At 25.7% G+C, this 20,994-nt stretch overlaps 5 protein-coding genes and 1 long non-coding RNA gene across 8 annotated transcripts in view; 4 read left to right on the top strand and 2 right to left on the bottom strand.

The window, feature by feature from the left end:
- Positions 1–227: 227 nt before the first annotated feature.
- LOC129611046 (tryptophan--tRNA ligase, cytoplasmic) lies at positions 228–2,135 on the bottom strand. The gene is made up of 5 exons (XM_055523965.1): positions 1,851–2,135; positions 1,562–1,790; positions 1,304–1,486; positions 792–1,176; positions 228–720 (listed from the first exon to the last, which is right to left on the bottom strand). The coding sequence occupies exons 1-5, from the start codon at positions 1,987–1,989 to the stop codon at positions 421–423; spliced, it is 1,236 nt and encodes a 411-aa protein (XP_055379940.1). The 5' UTR covers positions 1,990–2,135; the 3' UTR covers positions 228–420.
- A 1,071-nt stretch (positions 2,136–3,206) lies between these two features.
- On the top strand, positions 3,207–4,508 carry LOC129611896 (uncharacterized). 2 transcript variants are annotated; one of them, XR_008697195.1, is made up of 4 exons: positions 3,207–3,799; positions 3,864–4,043; positions 4,101–4,246; positions 4,287–4,508. It is a non-coding gene; the product is annotated as an uncharacterized LOC129611896 (long non-coding RNA). The 2 variants fall into 2 exon arrangements; XR_008697194.1 differs by having other exon boundaries at positions 3,209–3,799; positions 4,301–4,508.
- A 259-nt stretch (positions 4,509–4,767) lies between these two features.
- On the top strand, positions 4,768–6,548 carry LOC129611160 (pinin). Its single transcript, XM_055524134.1, has 3 exons — positions 4,768–4,963; positions 5,041–5,957; positions 6,026–6,548. Exons 1-3 carry the CDS (start codon positions 4,830–4,832, stop codon positions 6,313–6,315), a joined length of 1,341 nt encoding a protein of 446 aa, XP_055380109.1. The 5' UTR covers positions 4,768–4,829; the 3' UTR covers positions 6,316–6,548.
- Positions 6,549–10,772: 4,224 nt separating this feature from the next.
- Positions 10,773–11,560, bottom strand: LOC129610974 (thioredoxin-2-like). Its single transcript, XM_055523841.1, has 2 exons — positions 11,255–11,560; positions 10,773–11,163 (listed from the first exon to the last, which is right to left on the bottom strand). Exons 1-2 carry the CDS (start codon positions 11,408–11,410, stop codon positions 10,996–10,998), a joined length of 324 nt encoding a protein of 107 aa, XP_055379816.1. The 5' UTR covers positions 11,411–11,560; the 3' UTR covers positions 10,773–10,995.
- Positions 11,561–12,932: 1,372 nt separating this feature from the next.
- Positions 12,933–20,994, top strand: part of LOC129610948 (uncharacterized) — a 106,887-nt gene continuing 98,825 nt past the window's right edge. The window contains exon 1 of the mRNA XM_055523798.1: positions 12,933–13,083. The gene's annotated coding sequence lies outside the window, so the exon portion shown is untranslated. The remainder of the gene's footprint in view (positions 13,084–20,994) is intronic.
- Positions 13,221–17,932, top strand: LOC129610963 (disheveled-associated activator of morphogenesis 1). Of its 2 annotated transcripts, none has more exons than XM_055523819.1 (2): positions 13,221–14,150; positions 14,261–17,932. In XM_055523819.1, the coding sequence occupies exon 2, from the start codon at positions 14,340–14,342 to the stop codon at positions 17,712–17,714; it is 3,375 nt and encodes a 1,124-aa protein (XP_055379794.1). In that variant the 5' UTR covers positions 13,221–14,150; positions 14,261–14,339; the 3' UTR covers positions 17,715–17,932. The 2 variants fall into 2 exon arrangements, with proteins under 2 accessions (XP_055379794.1, XP_055379802.1); XM_055523827.1 differs by having other exon boundaries at positions 13,221–14,154.

Here is a 20,994-nt window from a genome sequence, read left to right as displayed (position 1 = left end):
AAATTTCAATTTTCTCTTTGGAGGTCCTTATCGTCATAAATGTCCCTCAAGGTCTTTGTACATATGTCCATCAAGCACTTTTCGACCAGAGGTGATGGAAAAAAAATTTCTTGTCTTTTTGAAGGATATTGCTTTATTAAGTATGAAGGCATTATCTGGAATTAAGTTCAAATTTAAATTATAGATTTTCTTTAGCTTCGCAATTAAAGAAAATAAAAATAACTGAATATTGTTTATTGGATTTTATTATTGCTCATGTTTGTAATAAATTAAATGCCATAATAAATAAGAAACTTTTAGCGTAGCAGTGAAATACTTTGTGTCTTAAGTATATATAAAAAAAATCAATTCAGAGTAAAGGATTTACCAATTAGGAAACTTTTGTCGTTTTTTTTTTCTAAATATTTCAATATTTATGTATTAAGCAGCAAATTGTAATTTTCTTAACACCATGAATTGATCTAGTACATCATCTGTAACTTCTTTTCTACGTTTTTGATGCTCTTCCACGACAGGCGTTAAAATTTCAATGGCTAATTTTTTTATTTCACCAGTTAACATTTCACCTTTTGAATATGCTAATCTCGTTTGTTCTAATTTTTCGTCATCTTCTAAGAAAAATTTTAAAAGTTGATAAGCTACATCAACATCAGGATTTCCTCCTTGAGATCTATGTTCTTCTACTGTAGCTTTACCTCCAGAAAATGCATATTTATTGATCTTAAAGATTTAAAAGAAATTGAAATAATCATTAAAATTACAATCAATTAATAAGTAGTAAAATTACCTACCTTATTTTTTATTTGTTTTGGAGTATCAGTCAGGAATATTGCTGAATTTTGATCACTAGCAGACATTTTTGATTTTGCTCCTTGCAAAGCCGGAAAAAAGGCTGAATGGATTAAAGCTGGTTTTGGGAAGCCTAAACGTGGTGCACAATCTCTAGTCATTCTAAAATACGGATCCTGGTCTATAGCGCATGGAATGAGAACATGAACCTTCTTATTCCCAAAAATGAAAGGGAATGTAGTAGAAAATGCGGGCGCGGCTTGAGCAGCAGGAAAACCAATTTTTCCTATAACATCTGAATCTCCAAAACCAAAAATACCTTTAACTTGATTAAAGGTTACACATTTTTGAATTCGTATTATGTTTTGATACATTTCCGGACATTTTCTAGTTATAAATAAATGTTTAATCACTTTTTTGAATATTTCATAAAAACAAAAATGTATGAATCCTATCTTATACATGAATATGTGTTTCTTATCATATTTAAACAATTTGCTAATTAGAAACGTACCCCATGAAGTCCAAATTAGAAAAAATGAAAGTTTTGTTTAAATCAAATCCCATTGCAATTATATCTTTAGCATTTTCACGAGCTAATTTCATAGCAGCTTCTATTTTCAAATCTTTCCACAAAACTTTTTCATCATCCGTTAACTGGATAACAAGAGGAACGTCGAATGTTTCTTGTAACCATCTAAGATATTACATAAACATAAATACATTAAAATAAAATAAACATAAAATGTCTTTTATAAAAAAAATTACATACTTTGTCATAATGAAAGGAATTAAATGACCCAAATGCAAAGAATCTGATGAGGGACCACGTCCAGTGTATAAGTAAAATGGTTTACCTTGTTCCTTCAATGTGAGAATTGTGTGCATATCTCGATGAGAAAAAAATATGCCACGTCTGATCAGATAATGGGCTTTCTTTCCCGTAATTTTTTCAAAACGCTCTATTAGTTCATTATCAATTTTAGACGACCCAAAGCGCTCTTAAAGTTTCAAAAATTTCAATAAGATTAATGAGATTACACAATAATATCAAATTTTACTTATCAATTTGTCATAATCTACACCAGTATCATTTTGGCTTGTTACATTCCACGGATCTACAAAATCGTCATCCTTTTCATTGTCATTTAAAGTCATGGCATCAACACCTTCAACCACTATATTATCTACCTCAGCCATTTAAGAATATACTTTTTTTATTATGATCTATTCTAAGAAGTAATCTGTGTAAATGAGGCAAAAGCACGTTACACTATTTACTTGCACTTTTATTGTACCTATCACAAGTAAATACCTATGCTACCGTCATTGTAAACACAGGTAGGTAGATATACATATCAAGGTTCTGGCTGTCAAAATTGTTTTCAAAATCGATTCTAATTTAATGCATTTACTTTTTGTAAATAAATAGAGTGCGGCCAAAATGAGTAAATATCGATTTATAAATTCCTTTATAAGAGTAAATTTAAATTGTCCTCTACATATGGTTGTGGATTAATTCTAATATTTTTTATGTGCAACAAGTCTTTCCACGAAATAAAAATATCGCGAAAAAATCAAAAAATATCGTTCAAAAACACGAAAACGTCAGCACTTAACCTAATGAATCTTATCCTGTAACTATTAGAATATTTAGTAAATTATCTTGTGAAACAAAAAATTTAGCAAACGCGACATTATTTAATAACGAAGCTATGGAATATATATAAAAATAAACAATATCGAATCTTTTACATTGTTTACATAATATATATAACACGTTATTAAAAATCCCCCAAAATTTAACCAAACAATTAGCAAGGGTCCCAAAACAAAAATTAAAACAAATGTTTCGCAGAGTAATCATCAGGCATTAAGCCGCATGACTAAACTTCTGTATAAATAAACTTTTGTAAATCAAAAGTTTGTTTATCTATCTTTTTAATTTTCTTCTCAGAATAGTACTTATGCAATAACATTCTATATTGCTACAATATTTACTCCGTTCCATTTCCCTATGCAATATTTTCAGTAATTAATGCTATTATTTAATTTTATTTTGTTAATTATAACTATTTATGAGAATCAATAATATGATTGCCACTTATTCCATTACTTTCTCACGAGTTTTGAACAAATAACCATGGTGGTGACATATTTTCTTTTTGAAAAGTAAACGATGTTAATAGAAAATTTGTTGAACCAAAAAATATTTTTTTTCAATCAGAGACAATCGATCAGAGAAATTAGTTGAATGAATCTTTTATTTATTTTCCATTTTGTTTTTGTTTATTGATTTTGACACTTATGTCAATTATTTGAAATTTATTTAAAATATCCTAAATTTTTTTCTCTTCTTTTATAAATGAAAAGTGATTTGTAATCGTAAAAATGAATTTTAATTATAATATTTGAATTTATTTTATACATAAAAACCAAAAAAATTTATTTATTTACCTACCTTCAATGAGAAAAATAGTTTTAGAAGCCGTAATAAGTGAAAACCAAGAAAAAGAATTCAAAATGTTTAAAAATTCACATATAAGAAATTAAACAATTTTATTAATTACAGCTTTATAATATGAAACCGTTATGCCCAAGTACATATTTAAGAGTACAAATTATTAATTTGTAATGAGCAGCAATAATTCTTCCGAAAGTGAGCCCTGTAATCGAGATAGGTCTACCTACAGAAAAAGATTCTAATAAAAAAATGAAAGTTATAATTTACAATCCACAACAAGTAAAAAGGAGAATTAGAAGAACAGTTCTTCTATTAAAAGAGAAGAAAAATGAGCACTTCTTGAATTAATGAAAGGACAACTAAATTTGGAGAAAACTTAACGAAATACAAAATTAGAAAAATCGAAATATGATAAAAATAGGCGTAAGTTGGTTTTGCTCGTAAAAAAAAAAGACCCAATTTGCCATAAAAATAATAAATCCCATTATAATCACATAGCTATAAAAGCTGTTTCAAAAAGAATTGCAAATGAAATGAAGCTTTAAGGTAAAAGCACTTTTATAATTAATGTTTAAATCATTAGTTTTTTTAAATACTATAATTTTTTAAGGAATTCAATGTAAGATAATTTGAGAGATCATTAAAGATTCTTTTGCTAAAGGAAAAGGATTGCAACAAGAAACATATCTGAGAATTTCAATAATTTTTTCAATGGTGAAAATAACGAATAGCCAATTAAAAAATTTAAAAAATGGAGTGACACCATGCCAGCTTTATTTCAAATAATCTTGTTTGTATTTTCTTGTTATCTAAACTGTTTTTTTTATTTATTAGCTTATTTTGGCAGGATAATGAAGGTGAAGATATTGAAATAGTTGAGTCACTTTTAGAGAATTAGTTAAGTCTGAATGTCAGTAATTGCTGAAATAGTTAATATACCAACAAATAACATTACAAGCAAATATATTAAATATTTACGTAGCAGAATAAATGGTATTTATAATTTAATTTACATATTTAATGACTCATTTAGGTTTGAATTTTAAGAAAGATTTAACTGAGATGAGATCAATATTGCGAAATTGAAAGTAAAGTTACTTTACAATAGTATGCATATAGGCCAATTGATTAAGCTGACCTTAAGTATCCAGTAGACACCAGAGTTGTGTACCCCTTTAGGCTGGGAGGAAACTTGCACATTTTTCATAAAATCAAATAAAAATTTCTGAAAATGTTAATTTCAAAATAAATAACAAAAATCTCAACTTCGGTCTTTAATTTTTTTTTAACAGTAAATGCACTCATTTAATCACTAGGATTTAGATAGGCATATAATTAATACAATAATTTCTGTTTTGAAGTACAATTACAAATTATGTGTATATGTAATTATAAGACACCAAACAAGAAAAAAATAATCATATCCCACTCGAAGGTTACGTATGTATATCGTTTGTCAAATAGCGAGAATCGAATGCGAATAATTTTGACATTTATATGACAAGTATTAAGTTTACAAGTTTGGTTGAAGAATAATCAATTTAAAATATCCTGAAATTGAAATATTAACCAAAGAATGGCTACTGATGTTTTGATTAAATCTTTCGACTCTTTGCAAGAAGATTTAAATAGGGCTAAAAGTAATCTGAAAGGTTTAAACGAGAATATTCGCAGGATAATAGGACGGGAACCTGCAGAAGAAAATTCTAGGTTAGATAATTGAGGCTTTAATCCATAGTAGGAATAGTTTGGGCATCAAGCTTATAATTTTTGATTTTTGTTTTTAGAAATGAACGTAATACGGTGAGGAAACGCAATTTCCCTGAAGTTAATAGAAGAATTGGTAATGTGGAAGTAGAGAGGCCAAGAAATAGAGATTTAAGTCCTCCTGTCAAAATTCGAAGGTCCATAGATGGGAAATCAGTGTTCAGTCGTTTGTCTGGTCATGCATTTCACGATGAAGATAATAACACATTTAAGCCAAGACTATATTCACGTGTCATTAAAGAACTTCCAACTCGCGAAGAAATCGTTGAAGCACAATGTATGGATGAAGAATCACGAGCGAGAAATCGTCGCATGTTTGGTTGTTTATTAGGAACATTGCAAAAATTTTGCCAGGAAGAATCCCGTTTAAAACCAAAAGAAGAAAAGAAAGCAATGGTTGAAAAAAAACTAGAGGAACAAGAAAGAAAAGAGCGTGAAGTTTTGCGAAAAGAACGCCAAATTTTATTTATAGATAGAAAACGGCAACAGCTCGAAATTCGTAAATTAGAATCGAAAATGATTTTAGTTGAAGAATTTCAAATATGGGAAAAAGCAAAACGAAGTTTAATGAGTCACATTAGAACGAAAACAAAACCACCAATATATTTCAAACCTAAAATACTAAATGATAAATCAAAGAAACTATTAAATGAATGCCAATCTGATTTAGAAAAGGAAATTGAAAAGAAAAAAGCGAAATTGAATGAAGAAATTTTACTACTAGATGATCGTTATAGACTAAGAGACGATGAAATTCAATTTATGAAGAGTACTGAAGAAGGTAAGAAGTTACTGGATGGTACAGAAACAAGGTACTATCAGAGATCAGGAGATAAAACTGACTCAAGTGATGAAGATGAATATGATAGTACTTACGAAAGCGATGGGCGCGAAATTGGTTTTGTTAGCAGTGATAGGAAATATTCTAGAAGCGTTGGTAAGTGAAAAGAAAACTAGCAAAAAAATATTCTTATTAATCGATTAAATTTTTATAATTAATTTTAGTTGTTGTTCAAAATAATTATAACAAAAAAAACAATAATTCATATTCAAATAATGAACATCACTATAATAATAATTGTTCAATGGGCAGTGAAAGATCTGAAAATGATGGTCATCTTGAAAATATAGTTAAGGAAGAAAAAGATAATGATACTGATGATGTAAAAATAGAAAATAATACATCAAAAGAAGGCAATATAGGTTACAAAAAAAATGATATTGGATTTAACAATAAAAATAATACTTCTAATTCAATTAAAATAAAAAGGGAGAAAGATCAAAAAAGTGATTGATGAAAACCGTTTAGCTTGAAAGGAGAATATAAATTTAATATTTAAACTTTGATATCGGATTATAAGCTTATCATTTTTCTTTTTTGTTTGTTTTATCTCGTTTTATAAAAAGTTATAAAAATTGGAACTATTATTTCTGCAACGAAGAATTATTTGACCTTGTGATTGATTCCTGAATATAAAATTTGTACTACTTCTCTTCTTTTTAGTTTTGAAACAAATTCCAATATTAATATAATATTATTTCTTTGTATCAAAAAATCGAAATACAAATTCATTATAAAATAAAAGTTATAACTTTATTTAAATTTTAATACATAAACCATTATCCGATAGAAAAACTATGTTTTCTAGATTTACTTTTTAAAAAAAATCATACAAATCCGTATTTTTTGTATATTTTATATTTAAATAACTGTAAATGATGATTATTAGACAATACTGAACAAATTCTTTAGACAACATGCTATATAATACGTAATATTTAGACAACTTAATATTTAGACAACATGCTATATAATACGTACCCACTATTACTCTGTTCATATTCCTCAACGCCATTTACCTCTAGTTAATTACTAATTATATAATTTTACTAATTATATAATTAATTATTTATTTTAATAATCCTCTAGACAATTTTAACTATTAATTGTTTGGTAAAAAACAAAAATATTTTGTTGCGAAATAAAAGATTTTTATTTATTGCAAAATTTTATATAAATTTATTATATATTTTAATACAAGTACATATTTTATTGCATACTTATTTAAAAAAAAAACTTATGTATGTGAAAGATATAGCAAAAGATTTTTGTCATAGCCATAGTCTTTATATTTTTTAATGAAGTCTTTATTATGTAGTTGTTAAGCCCCAGCTTTTCTTAAATTAGAAAGAAACTAAATTAAAAAATTTTTATTAAGGTACTTTTTCTAATTAGAAAAATCAAAAATTGTTTAATCAATTTATTTTACTAATTTTATTTTAGTGATTGGGCCATAATAATTTTTACAATGAATTTGTTAAGCTATTTCATAATATGATCTCTGTTGCAATTTATTTTCCCAGTTATTGAAGCAACTTGTACTTTATAAGCTACATAGGTATTTAATTAAATCTGCTTACGTTTATAAAATTCTTATACACAAATAGAAAAATTTTACATTATAATCTTGTTAAATCAAGTATCAGGTACAGTACTATATACATATTTAAAATTTATTAAATCTTGGAAAAGCTTTACTTACTTATATCGACTTGAAGCTGGTTAATTAGTTAGAATCGTTTTTCAAATTAAAGAGCGATTCTGAACATTCAGGGTCATATAATGGCAATTGTTTTATGGGCATAAAAAATTTTATTTATTTTTATAGAATCATAATAATTAAAACTCTAATTACATATCTACCTAGTAGAATAAGTAAGAAATGTGTTTTCGTTGTTAATTTAATATAACTAGTTTAAAACACTATTCTAAAAAACAAATCTTTGGTAAACTTTTGTGATAATGACGAAATGACTAAATTGAAGGAATCTATTTTTCCGTTAACATGTTAAAATTTTACACGGTATGTAGGCTATTTTAGATCTTACTTTTTCATAATTTCACAAATTTAACATTTACTTAAAATTACACATACTTACCCATCCTAAATACAAAGTAAATGCGAAAAAAATAAAGGATACAGATTTATATTATTAATTGCTTTAAAATACTTATCGTACCTATATCATTCCTAATTAGTAATATTAATTTTGTGTCTTGTGGTCAATATTTATAATTATAAGAATTTTCTTTCCTTTCGTATAGCTATTTTCGTGCCCCCAAGAATAGTAGAATATTAATTTTTCTTTGAATTTAACTACAATCTTGACCTACTTTTTTGATTACAGAAGTTTAACAGGACAAGCCCTTGAATATGTACACATGCATTTGTATATGTACATATATACATAATGTATGCATAATATTATTCATGTTTTAAAAATAATTCAAAAATAAATAGTACACTATTCTATAAAGTCGGATAATTAAAAAATGTTCCTGTACTTAGCTTTTATTTACCAAAGGTTTATTATATAGTCAGGTGCTATACAACCTAACTACTATATAGTCAACTGTATTAGTAATTACAATTCTAACTACTTGCTGGTATTTAGATACACACTCATAATGTGTGTATATATTAAAGTATATAATATTTTAATTTCGATTAATTTTATAATTAAAAAAAAATTATTATTTCTTTGCTACCGCATAAAAGTATCAGTTTTCATTTTTTTTTTTTTATTCTTTACAAATAATAGTGTCTATATTATGATATGTAATATCGGTAGGTACATATATATTATTTTTATTACTATACATTCATAGATTATATTATTATAAACTACCAAAGTTAATGTGCATTAGATAAATAACTGTGTTTGTGTGTAGTTCGGAAAAACAAAACGTTTGAAATATCAAACCAAGTGTTTTGTATATTCGAAAATATACATGTATGTATGTATGTACTTAATTATGGATATTATGACTGCAGTGTAAATATTTAACAAAATCTCAATCATCATTTTAATTGTGGAAAAGCATAAAAAATTTATTTTATTTTACTTTTCTTATCTAATTTTTTTTTGTTTATTCTATTAAATAATTTTCTAAGATAACAGGCATTCTTTAGATGTATGCATATCTAGTAACCATATATGAAATGGGTATGTATAATTAATATCAAATATAAAATTATTATTTTTTATAAAATTATAGGAACTTTATTGCAATTAACAAAATTCCTCAATTATTTTCAATATTAGATAAATAAAAAATTCGCATGTGTACAAATATGTATTTATGTTTTTAATATGAATACCGACTAATTAATATTATGATAACTGTTTACTGTTATAAGGACAAATTATGTACATACATTGGTTCATCCCCTCATAACCTAAAGTACTGTATGTATGTATATATAAATTGTATGTATTATTTCAATGTAAAATAAATACATACGTACATATAACACAATAGTTGACACATCCATACCTATTATGAAATAATTTTGTATCGTCCTTCCTCTTTATAATTATAATAAACGCTTTTAATAAAATTATTTGAATAAAGGTGAAAAATTCATCCAGAATATAGGTAGGGAGCTACATAAGTATATAATTACAAAATAAACATATTTGAATTAATTGCAAAAATTATAAGTAATAAATAAATGAAACTTTTCAAATTTAAGGTGTATTTTTTTTTCTCAAATCAAAAATCTAATTTGAGCTTTTCAATTGATTATTTCAAGAACCGAAAAAAATAACTTCATACATATTTGTATGTATGTATGTATATATTTATATCTTTAAATAAAGTACCTACTTCTTTAATAGGTTCCTACCTACTTGTATACCTACATACATTAAAAGAACCAAACAGGTATTTGATTTTATTAATCAAATTTGTTTACACTTATTGTTACGAGTGCTATCTTAAAATAAATAGTGTATTTATGTGTATTTAGAATAGGTAGGCATATGTCCAGCTGCATGTAGGTAGAGAGAGCTATTTTATTGGTTTTTCATTTGTTTTCACCCCCAAATAATTAAATATTTGGATTTTGATAATATTTGATGTTTTAATATTAACTATTAATAAAATAATAGTTTATTTAAAGTAAACTAGATGATTGTGAAATTTACAAAATGACTGATTATCGAAATTTTTCTAAATTCTTTGAAATTTTCTTACAAAAACAAAGTACTTAGATGATAATGGAATATGTACCTATAATGATGTAATATTACTTTTATTAATTGAATACCAAATAAATATTATGAATGTGGACACATAATTATTGATTCTTATATTGTATTTAAAAACAATATGCTCCCTATGTAATTTGTATATGAGTAAGTAAACAATGACCAGCACATTGTTGAATGATTATGTCATAATAAAAGAACTAAAACAAAAAAAATGAAAAAGAAAAAACATGTTTTTCCCTTAATAATCATTGGCATATTCTGGCAATCATTCTTTCTTTACTTAAATGACCTCCAAATATTTTCTTATAGCATTTGATTCCATTATGCTTTATGCTTCTACATAAAACTAATTAATACATCAAAAAATCCTATATTTAAAAAAAAACCGCCATAAATGCGTCATCAAATGTTAGTAATTTACTTACCTATACCGTGATGAATTTATTAAAACGGGTTTTATTTTTTAAAATAGATACTTACATATTAAATGTAGTTGTAGTGCTTTTCATATTAAATGGATTGCTATTTTTAATAAAATCGATGACTAATATCCCTACCACAAGTAATACAAACAATAATCAAAATATTATACTGTAGTATTTCATGTATTATAAAAATTCGAAATTCGTCACGATATTAAAAAAACCTTTTTGCATTTGCCCCATTTTTCTATGTGTATTAATTAAAAAAACACTTATTTTCGAGGAATAGAAATATTCTCTTTTTTTTATTAATATTTAGCTTTAAACATTTAACTTTTTACTCTATAATCAGCAAAATAATCTTTAAAAAAATTTATAAACTAAAATATTTTTTTTAACTTTACTTTAGGATTCTTTTTCCTTATTCACTTTAAAAGCGACACAGTTAACAAAAAAAAAAAAAAATGGTTATTTACGTGCGATATTGTTTAAAAATTATGCTGTGTGTTTTTCGAAATGCTGTTTAAGATTTTCAGCATTAGCACCAGAAAATCTATCAATTTCTTTTGAATCTTTGAAGAACACAAATGTTGGCATGCTGGAAATTTGATTATCAGCAGCAACTTCTTCACATTCATCAACATCAACTTTTAATACAACGGCCTGCAATTTAGATTACATAATATTTAGTATTTTTCTTTTATAAAAAAACTTGTTTCGTATATTCAATATTAAAAATTTAAATTATTCTTACCTTGCCAGCAAAACTTGTAGCTAATTCTTCAAGAACAGGGGCAATGATTTTACACGGCCCACACCATGTTGCAAAGAAATCTACAACTACTAGTTTATCACCTGCATTTTTAAGTTGTTCGGTAAAATCGTTAGCATCTTTTACGTGGATTGACATATTGAAATTTATTTAGTATATCCTTTTCGAATTTTCAAAAAAAAATATGATTTTTCTCGATTAGCGCAATAGCGATAACTGTAGTTGGAATGTTAAGTGAATCTACTTTATAGTTCAACAATCAAAAGAAAAATGGCGTTTTTATGAAATCATTTCTCGATTAAATAGCAGTATTGCCAAACAATAAACGAATGAGATTCTGATTGGATAATTAATTGATGAGTCAAATATTTTCTAAATAAACGAGCTAATACGTGAAAACATTACACATAACTATGACTCTTTTTTTAATGATGAACTCATGATGACCAACCTGAGATAAATTTTAACTTATGAAAATCAGATGATAAAAGCTGTGTTTATGCTTGTGATATTAGCTTTGTAAAATGGATTATACCATTGCTAAAAAGATAGAAGAAGTGCCACATAATATGTATAAGCAATCACTATTTAAATCACAGATTAGAGATTACATCAAATAAATTTGGTGAAGCTTATAATGTGAAGAGGACTAATACCAATATTAATTCTTGTATCGAAACGTTTTTATGAAATGTGGTTTAATTTAACGTCTAAACGTCTCTGAATTTTTAAAAATAAAAGTGGTGCACCCATACTATATTGTTGTGTGTCTTATTGTAACACTGGAACTGTCAACATGTACACTGTAGTTCATTTCATTGGCCACATTCAGATTTAGTTCTACCATTAATTACAAGTTTTCATTTTCTTGCTAACTTCAACAATTCTTCTTCAAAATGATTTCAGTCAAAAAAGCATTGAAAAAACGGATGTAAAATTTTCAACAAAATTTTAATTGCCAAACGCCCTAACGGATTGTGACTTACAACATAACCGTACATAATAATGAAAAAATATTTTACTCTGAAATATTTTTGTTGTATACATGAAATCATTCTTTGTAACTGACAACCTAATGTGGAAACGAAAAAGTTTAACAATTTGATACAATTAGTATTATAACTAGATGTAAAAAAATATTTAATATTTTTAAAAAATATTTGTTTTTAAATTTTTGTATATAATTGTGTTTTTTAGTTCATTATTTTTTATACTTAAGTAATTAAATTAATATGTGGAAGAAAAAGTTTTTAATATTCATTACACCATTAGAATATAAAAAATAATTATACTCCTCCCTATATTAAAATTTTTAATATGTAAAAAATGTGTCAGTTGAGATTTTGTGCAAACGATGAGCGTAAATTTATATTAAAAATGTGTTAAAGCTTTTTTCAAAGTTGGTAGAAGTGATTAGATTTTTTGTTCTCGAAAAAATTTCGAAAGTCATTTAGAATCATAGTTTTATGACATTACAAATTATGCATTTTGTATTCAATTTTGAATACATAAATTTCGAGGCTCGATTGTGAAAGTCAAAATGATATGAAAAACAAAATATATATTCGAAAAAAATATGTACACAACACGGCAGCCGCACTTGTGCAGTAAAATGATAAAAAATTTCCCATATAATTAGTGTATTTTTGTTCCCCGGGTTGTTTGATAAAGTGTAAAGATTAAGTCGCGAAAATGTAATTCTAAAAGGATTTATTTGTGTTTCTGTAAAAGAATAGAACTCAAAAGAATACAATTGAAAATATTAAATAAATCATTTTTTGAGATTTAAAATACAGTGTTAAAATGACAAGGTATGTTAAATAATTTTTTTCTAAATAAATATGAATGTGATATATGTAAATAAATTCCATTAAAATTGTTTATAAGTACCAAATCTAAAATTCTGTATACATACACAATAATTTCGTAGAGAAAAATCGATCAATTTTCAACCAATCCCAAAAATACCATAAGCATGGCTAGTAGTCTTTCGTTTCTGTTCTGGTGAAAAAATTCAAAAAATAAAAAAAAAATGTTTTTAAAAATGAATATAACAATAAAAGTTTTTGTAAACAAAGTATTTCTATATATAAAATTTTAAAGTTGAAAAAAAAAATAATTATGAGTTAAGAATAAAAAAAGTGATGCAAAAAGTTTTTTATACAAAAACTAGAAACAAAATAAAAAGGTGGTAATTTGTTGAAAAATCGATAACCGGAGACATTTTTCTTTCGAAGAACATATTGACATTTTTGTCTAAGTTCTGTCTAAGTTTTTTGTTAAATTTTTATTTTACTTTTGCATACTTCAACAATTTGTGTGTAAAACTTCACAACGAATAAATATTAAAATAATAAAAATAAACAAAAATTTCCATTTCATTAAATTTTTAATACAAAATCTTCCAAACATACGTGCTGTGAATAAATTACATAAAAATACAGTTTGACCTAGCTGAATTAATCGCTATTAAAGCTATTTTACTGAACTTACTATCAGCAGTAGAGAATCATCAACTTTTTCCATTAGTTGCCCATTCAGTTTAGCCTGAGACTTCAAAGAAGATTGTTAACGAAAATATAAGCGAAGTGCAATTACGGAAGAAATTTTAAAAGAGACGGGGAAATTTTTTTTTATACATAATTTGCTTTTTTTTTTTTTTTTTTTGTTAACATTTTAAATATTCAATGTGGAGACCAAAAGAAATAAAAAATAAATTTACAAGTGAAAAAAAAAAATTAACAGAAAGTCATCAAGTATTCAAGTTTTCTACACTTTCTACAACTATTATTTTCATTTCGTTTATTATTCAGATTCCTGATTAAATGTGCATAACAGACGTTTTGTATATTGCATCTAATACGGATTGACAAAGAAAGTAGGTAATTAAATTGATAAAAATTAAATTAAAAATTTAATGAAAAAAGTGAAAAAACATTTGCTGTTATTTGCTAAGAAGTGTTTTCTTTTATTAATTTTTTTTCTTAGATTTAAACAAAAAATTAAATAAAATTACAAAACAATAAAATATAAAACAGAATAAATAAAAATATATAAAAATAACAAAATGCCTGCATTTCGGGGGAAGCGTGGTTGGTGTGGGTGCTTTCCAAATGACGAACCACTAGAAATATGTGTGGTTGAAGGGGCGTTCACTCTTCAAACATTTACTCCAACCCAACCAATGCCACCTCTTGAAGAATTAGATGCCAAATTTTCTGAATTAGTTGAAGAATTAGATTTAACAGCACCAAATAAAGCGGCAATGCTAAATTTACCACCGCAAAAAAAATGGCAAATATATTGTTCAAGAAAACAGCCAGTCGACACAGTTGATGGTAATTCCCATCCTATAACTGTACCACCAACACCAGAACAATATCTTGAACGTTTGAATGAAATAACAGAACATTTGAGTACAAATCCAGAGGATTCACCGTCACACGATTATAATGTTAAATTAGAAAATTATACCACATTTTTAGATGCACTTAAAACGGCATTACGTACATCAGCTCATAGTTTTGTTTTACGATTCATTGAGATTAAAGGATTACCAGCTTTATTAGAAATGTTAGAAAATATGAATATTCGTGTTATAAATACTTCATTACATACTAGTCTAATTGGCTGCATTAAAGCTCTTATGAATAATTCGACAGGCCGTGCTCATGTTTTATCACATCCTACCGGTATTGACATAATTGCACAATCATTAGCTGCCGATAATATAAAAACAAAAATAGCTGCATTAGAAATTCTTGGGGCTGTATGCTTAGTGCCTGGCGGTCATAAAAAAGTTTTAATAGCGATGCTAAATTTTCAAAAATTTGCTGCTGAAAGAGCAAGATTTCAAGGTATAATAAACGACCTAGATCGTTCAACAGGAGCATACCGCGATGACGTTAATTTAAAAACAGCAATAATGTCATTTATAAACGCAGTATTGAATTACGGACCAGGACAAGAAAATTTAGAATTTCGTTTACATTTACGTTACGAATTTTTAATGCTCGGAATACAGCCAGTTATAGATAAGTTACGTAAACATGAAAATGAGACCTTAGATCGCCATTTGGATTTTTTTGAAATGGTACGCAATGAAGATGAAAGAGAACTTGCAAGAAAATTCGACCAAGAACATGTTGACACCAAAAGTGCTACTGCAATGTTCGACTTATTGCGAAAAAAATTGAGTCATTCGCCAGCATACCCACATTTATTATCATTGTTTCAACATATGCTACTGTTACCATATACAGGTAGATGTAATCAATACTGGCTATTGTTTGATAGAGTTGTACAACAAATAGTTCTTCAAACTGAAACGGAATCACAAAAAAGCTTTAATAACGAAGATAAAGATACAAATAGTAGCAAAGGAAGTAATGATCGTATTCATGATAATGATGTTGAACCTTTACAAATAAATGTTTCTGAGATTGTTAAACTTTTAGTAAAGGAGGAAGAACTTACAGCTGCAAGGGATCGGGCTGAAGAACTTGAACGTGAAAACTCTGAAATATATACAAAATTAACTAAAAAAGAACAGGAACTTGATTTACGTCTGCAAGAAAAGGAAGATTTAGAAACTAGTCTAGCTAGAATGCGTGAACGTTTGGAAAAAGAAAGTAATAACCATTCTCAAACCGCGCAACGTGTTGTAAATGCCGAAATGAAGATTGAAGAACTGCAACATCGCTTAGCAAATGAGCAGCAAGAACGTACTCGTCTTGAGCGCATGGTCACAGAAGGAAATATACCAGATGATCAAAAAGTTGCAGGACTCAAAGGTAACACAATCAATAATACTGAAGTCAAGTCTCCACCGATCCCTCCTCCACCAGCACCAGGCTTGACTTCTTCATTTATAGCTGTTCCTCCACCGCCACCACCATGCCCCAAGGCTCCGCCACCACCAATGTTCACAATGGCTCCGCCAGCAGCTCCCAAAACTGACGCGAAACTAAAAAATGTTCCACAGCCAACTAATCCACTAAAAAGCTTTAATTGGTCAAAATTACCTGACGCTAAAGTACAGGGCACAGTGTGGAGTGAGCTCGACGAATCAAAGTGGTACAATACCATGGAATTAGAGTCGATTGACAAGTTATTTTGTGCTTATCAAAAAAATGTAGTAAACGACGGGTCCGTTGAAGATTTACCATTAGTTGGTAAACAAAGATCTAAAATTCTATCAATAATCGATGGCAGAAGAGCTCAAAATTGTACAATCCTATTGAGTAAATTGAAAATGAGTGATGAAGAAATATGTCGGGCTATATTATCAATGGATGCTGATGAGAAATTACCAATTGATATGGTTGAACAGTTATTAAAATTTACACCTTCGCCAGAAGAAAGAACGCTTCTTGATGAGCATAGCGAAGAAATTGAATCATTAGCACGGGCAGATCGCTTTTTATATGAAATATCAAAAATTCCACATTATGAGCAGCGCTTAAAAAATCTTCATTACAAAAAGAAGTTTATGATAACTGTAAACGACTTAATTCCACGCATTAATTCAGTAATGGAGGCCTCACGTGAAATTGCTAGATCACGAAAATTACGTAAATTGCTGGAACTTGTGTTAGCACTTGGAAATTATATGAATCGTGGTTCACGTGGTAATGCTTCTGGTTTCCGTTTAGCATCTTTAAATCGGTTAGCTGATACCAAATCAAATTTAATTAAAGGAACGACGTTATTACATTATTTAGTTCAAGTAATTGAAAAGAAATTCACAGATTTACTAAAATTAGAAGAAGATTTACCGCATGTTCGTGAAGCATCTAAAGTATCTTTAGGAGAAATGGAAAAAGATATTTCAGTTCTACGTACCGGTTTAGCAGATGTATCACGTGAAATTGAATTCCATAGAAGTGCCGGACCAGCACAACCAGGTGATCGATTTTTACCAGTTATGAGAGAATTTCATGCTCAAGCGTCAGTACGATTTTCTGAATTGGAAGATCAATTTCAAGATATGAAAACACGATTTGACCGAGCTGTACGATTATTTGGAGAAGACGGTTCAGTTGTTCAACCTGAAGAATTCTTTGGTATTTTTGATTCCTTTTTAGTAGCTTTTTATGAAGCAAAACATGATAATGATGCAATAAGAAAACGTCAGGAGGAAGAAGAAAAACGCGCTAAACAAGAAGCTGAACTCAAAAAACGTACAATAGAAAGAAAAAATAAAGAAGGATTAATGTCATCTGTTGCACGAAATTTAGGTTTAAAGAAAGATTCATCCGATAATCATCATAACGAGCGTCATGATGGTAATAAAGGTGAATTCGATGATTTAATATCAGCACTAAGAACTGGTGATGTTTTTGGTGAAGATATGGCTAAATTCAAAAGATCAAGAAAAACTCATGGTAATATACAAAATTCAAATCGTGATGAAAGCAGAGAAAGAACTTCCAGAAAATAAAATATGTATATGTACTTATAATGGAATAATAATTTTAAATTTTAACGCTAGGATAAATTTATTTTAATTTTTTTTATATGCATATTAGTAGTCTAAACAAGAATTTTTTATAATAGAAAACGCCAAGTATTTACCAATAAGATTATTTTTTCAAATCATGTTGTACATCGATAATTCTTAATTTATCATGGTAATCATTTTGTTTTATAGAATTAAAACTGTGCTCGCATTTTTTAAGAATTAAAGTTGTTTTTGAAATTGACTTATGTAATAGAAAACAACACTTTTTTTGTCTTAATAATTTTAATTGAAAGTTTAATTTTTACTTAAATATAATTAAAAAAAAAAGTGCACTGCAAACAAGATACAAGTTTTGTTTTTTATCCAACTTGGAATATTTATCAAAGTTTTTGTTACCATGATATTATTTTGAAAAGAAAAGTGATTGATTTGTGTCGATTATTTAGCAATTTTAAAAAAATTTATAAATTATTGTTCAAAAAGTTTACATTTAAGAAATAAAGTGTTCCATTTATAAATATTATATAAAATATAAATATATAATTTTATATATGCATGTATTTCAAATAGAAAAATAACAAGAAAATAAAATTTAAAATATTTTTTTAAATTGCTAATATCAATGTAGGCATGAAAATAGCCATGGAAAAAATTGCAATTGTGCTATAAAAAGTATCAAATGATTTTAAGAATCAATTAAGTGTTTGAGCTTTACAAAATTTATATTAAAATTATATTATGCAAGTTTATTTTCTAAGTATTGTACTAATTTACATTTTATTAAGAATTTCAATTACCGAGAATATTTTTCAATTGAAAAATTTTTGTATGATTCATTAATTAATGGTAGAAAAAATAATAGACTATTTAATTTTAATTAATAAAGATATTGCATTACCATTTCAAAAATGAATCTACATTCATTTGAATTAAATTAATAAAATTTGTAATAGAGTACTAAGTGCTGCTTAGTAATTCCTTTCATATTTTGATAAGAACTTTTTTTTTAAATTCAATTAATTATTATATTAATTATTTTAAACTAAGGAATTTTGGATTTTAATATTTTACATAGCTAAATATCGAAATTTTGATCACTTTTCTTTTAATTTCTAATTGAAAACAACAAAAAAAAAAAATAATAATTTAAGAAAAAAAATATTCACTAGTCTCTTGAAAATGAAATTTCAAATATTTATATGAAAAACAGAAGCAAATGCATCAAATTTAATTTGAAAAATGTAATAAATATAAAATTATTATTAAGAAAATATTTAACATTTAAAATGAATTTGTTCATTGTTAATTATTTGTTCTGATTTTAAAAAAGAATTTAAATTGCATTTATTAAATATTTTTTATAGTTGTAAGTATATTTTAATATTTTTCATAAATTTTTTTTTTTAAAAGTTCAATAATTTAATAATTTTAATATAAAAAATTGAATATAGTAAAAATTTATTTTAAATAAGTACATGTAAGTACTAATAATCTCAAATTTTTTATTAAATTCATCAATTTTCAAAATCAGATTTCATTGCATATTCAGTATAATTTTAATTATTCATTTAAAGTTTTTTGTGTGTAATTAAATTAAATAAATAAACTGTTTTCAATATATTTTGGATATAATTATTGTCATTTAAATTTCATTTTTAAAATATTTACATTCTGATACATGCATATATATAAGTAATGTTCAAAGCAAAATTCTACAATCATTTTATTAGAAAAAGAAAAGAACAATTTGTATTTTTTGAATAGTATTTTTATATTAAGTATAATTAATTGTAACATTTTTTATAATAGATCGTGATGAACATTATTTAATAAATTTTATTTTTAATATTTTTCTTACCAATTTTTCTTAAACATAGTAAAATAATTAATTTTTATTAATTAAATTTCTATCTTACTATAATTTCAATAACAATTTTCTGTTATTAAAATTTTTTTTTCAATAATTCATGTTTAAATATCCTATGCTTGTATGGGATTATAATAGATCATAGTTATGAATAAATTTTCTAGGAAATTACATAGTAAAAATATTATTAAATGTGAGCTTATATGATAAAATTACAATTTGATACAAAAGAAAAAAAAAAATTAATACAAAAAAAAAAATAATTGTATGAATTTTATAGAAAATTTTCGGAAAAAAACAAATACATATAGAAAAAATTTACATTTTAGGAATTTACATTAGTAATACAAAAAAAAAAAAACAAAAACGAATAGCTATTCAAATAAAAATTTATTTTAATTTTTTGGATATCTCTTACATTTTCTCAATTTAGGTATTAATTAACATTTTCAAAAAAATAGATTTTGTTTGCTTTTTATTATTTTACAATCTTAATGAACTATTCAAAATAATATTTAAAAATTTGTGCTCAATTACATACCTTAATTTCTAATATTTGGTTATTACCAGTAAAATTGCATTTTTAATTGAAAGTTTGACTAAAAATTTTATTTTTAAACTTTTGTTTTCCTATTAAAGAAATTTCTTTTTATGAAATGATGTTTGCTATCAACGACAATGAAAATAAAAGTAAAGTAACAAAAATAATAAAAGACTGTTCAGAAGCTACGATTTTTTCCTTTTTAACTTTATAAACAATTTTTTGATGTGAAATAGATATTAGACGGTTTGATAAAAAAATTACAAATTTTTTGACCAATTTAAATTAAATATTTAATGAAAGTAAATTCAGAAAAATTTTGAAAGACTAAAAAAAAAAAAACAAAAGAGAAACAACAATGAAAAGTAAGAAAATGTTCAAAATTTTTTTTACAATCAACAAAAAATTAATAATTTTAAAAATTGAAAAATAATTATAATAAACGTGTATTTAAAACATAATTTTATAATTTAATACAATATAATTTTAAAATATAAATTTATAATTTAATGAAAATAAAAAATTGTATGCATTTTAAACATATGTGGTAAAAATAAAAAATTACATAATATTTTTTAAGAAAAACGAATGAAACAATTAATTTAGTGGCCATATAATTTTTTGTGTTAAAAATTTAACAATATTGTACAATTTATTTTATAAAAACTTATAATATGCTATAAAAGTATAAAATATATAAGTATAATGTGTTAGTAATTTAATGTACAAAAAGAGAGAACAAGTATATACCAAGAAATTTTTATAACATCTTATTTAAATCCTGTAAATTTTTGTTAAATGAGAAAGTTTTACTTTTTGTTTAATAAAAATTTCTATTTCTATCATAATTT

This window comes from Condylostylus longicornis, unplaced genomic scaffold, assembly GCF_029603195.1.
Source record: "Condylostylus longicornis isolate FDR11 unplaced genomic scaffold, ASM2960319v2 ptg000004l, whole genome shotgun sequence".
Lineage (NCBI taxonomy): Eukaryota > Metazoa > Arthropoda > Insecta > Diptera > Dolichopodidae > Condylostylus > Condylostylus longicornis.
The sequence above is the reverse complement of the archived record's forward strand: the minus strand, read 5'-3'. Positions and strand labels throughout refer to the sequence as shown.

Coding starts and splice junctions, on each gene's coding strand:
- LOC129611046 (XM_055523965.1), bottom strand. CDS start 1,989: ATGGCTGAGGTAGATAATATAGTGGTTGAAGGTGTTGATGCCATGACT. Junction 1,791..1,850: donor AGATTATGACAAATTGATAA/GTAAAATTTGAT, acceptor TGAAACTTTAAG/AGCGCTTTGGGTCGTCTAAA. Junction 1,487..1,561: donor ATTCCTTTCATTATGACAAA/GTATGTAATTTT, acceptor GTAATATCTTAG/ATGGTTACAAGAAACATTCG.
- LOC129611160 (XM_055524134.1), top strand. CDS start 4,830: ATGGCTACTGATGTTTTGATTAAATCTTTCGACTCTTTGCAAGAAGAT. Junction 4,964..5,040: donor CCTGCAGAAGAAAATTCTAG/GTTAGATAATTG, acceptor TTTTGTTTTTAG/AAATGAACGTAATACGGTGA. Junction 5,958..6,025: donor GAAATATTCTAGAAGCGTTG/GTAAGTGAAAAG, acceptor AATTAATTTTAG/TTGTTGTTCAAAATAATTAT.
- LOC129610974 (XM_055523841.1), bottom strand. CDS start 11,410: ATGTCAATCCACGTAAAAGATGCTAACGATTTTACCGAACAACTTAAA. Junction 11,164..11,254: donor CTACAAGTTTTGCTGGCAAG/GTAAGAATAATT, acceptor TCTAAATTGCAG/GCCGTTGTATTAAAAGTTGA.
- LOC129610963 (XM_055523819.1), top strand. CDS start 14,340: ATGCCTGCATTTCGGGGGAAGCGTGGTTGGTGTGGGTGCTTTCCAAAT.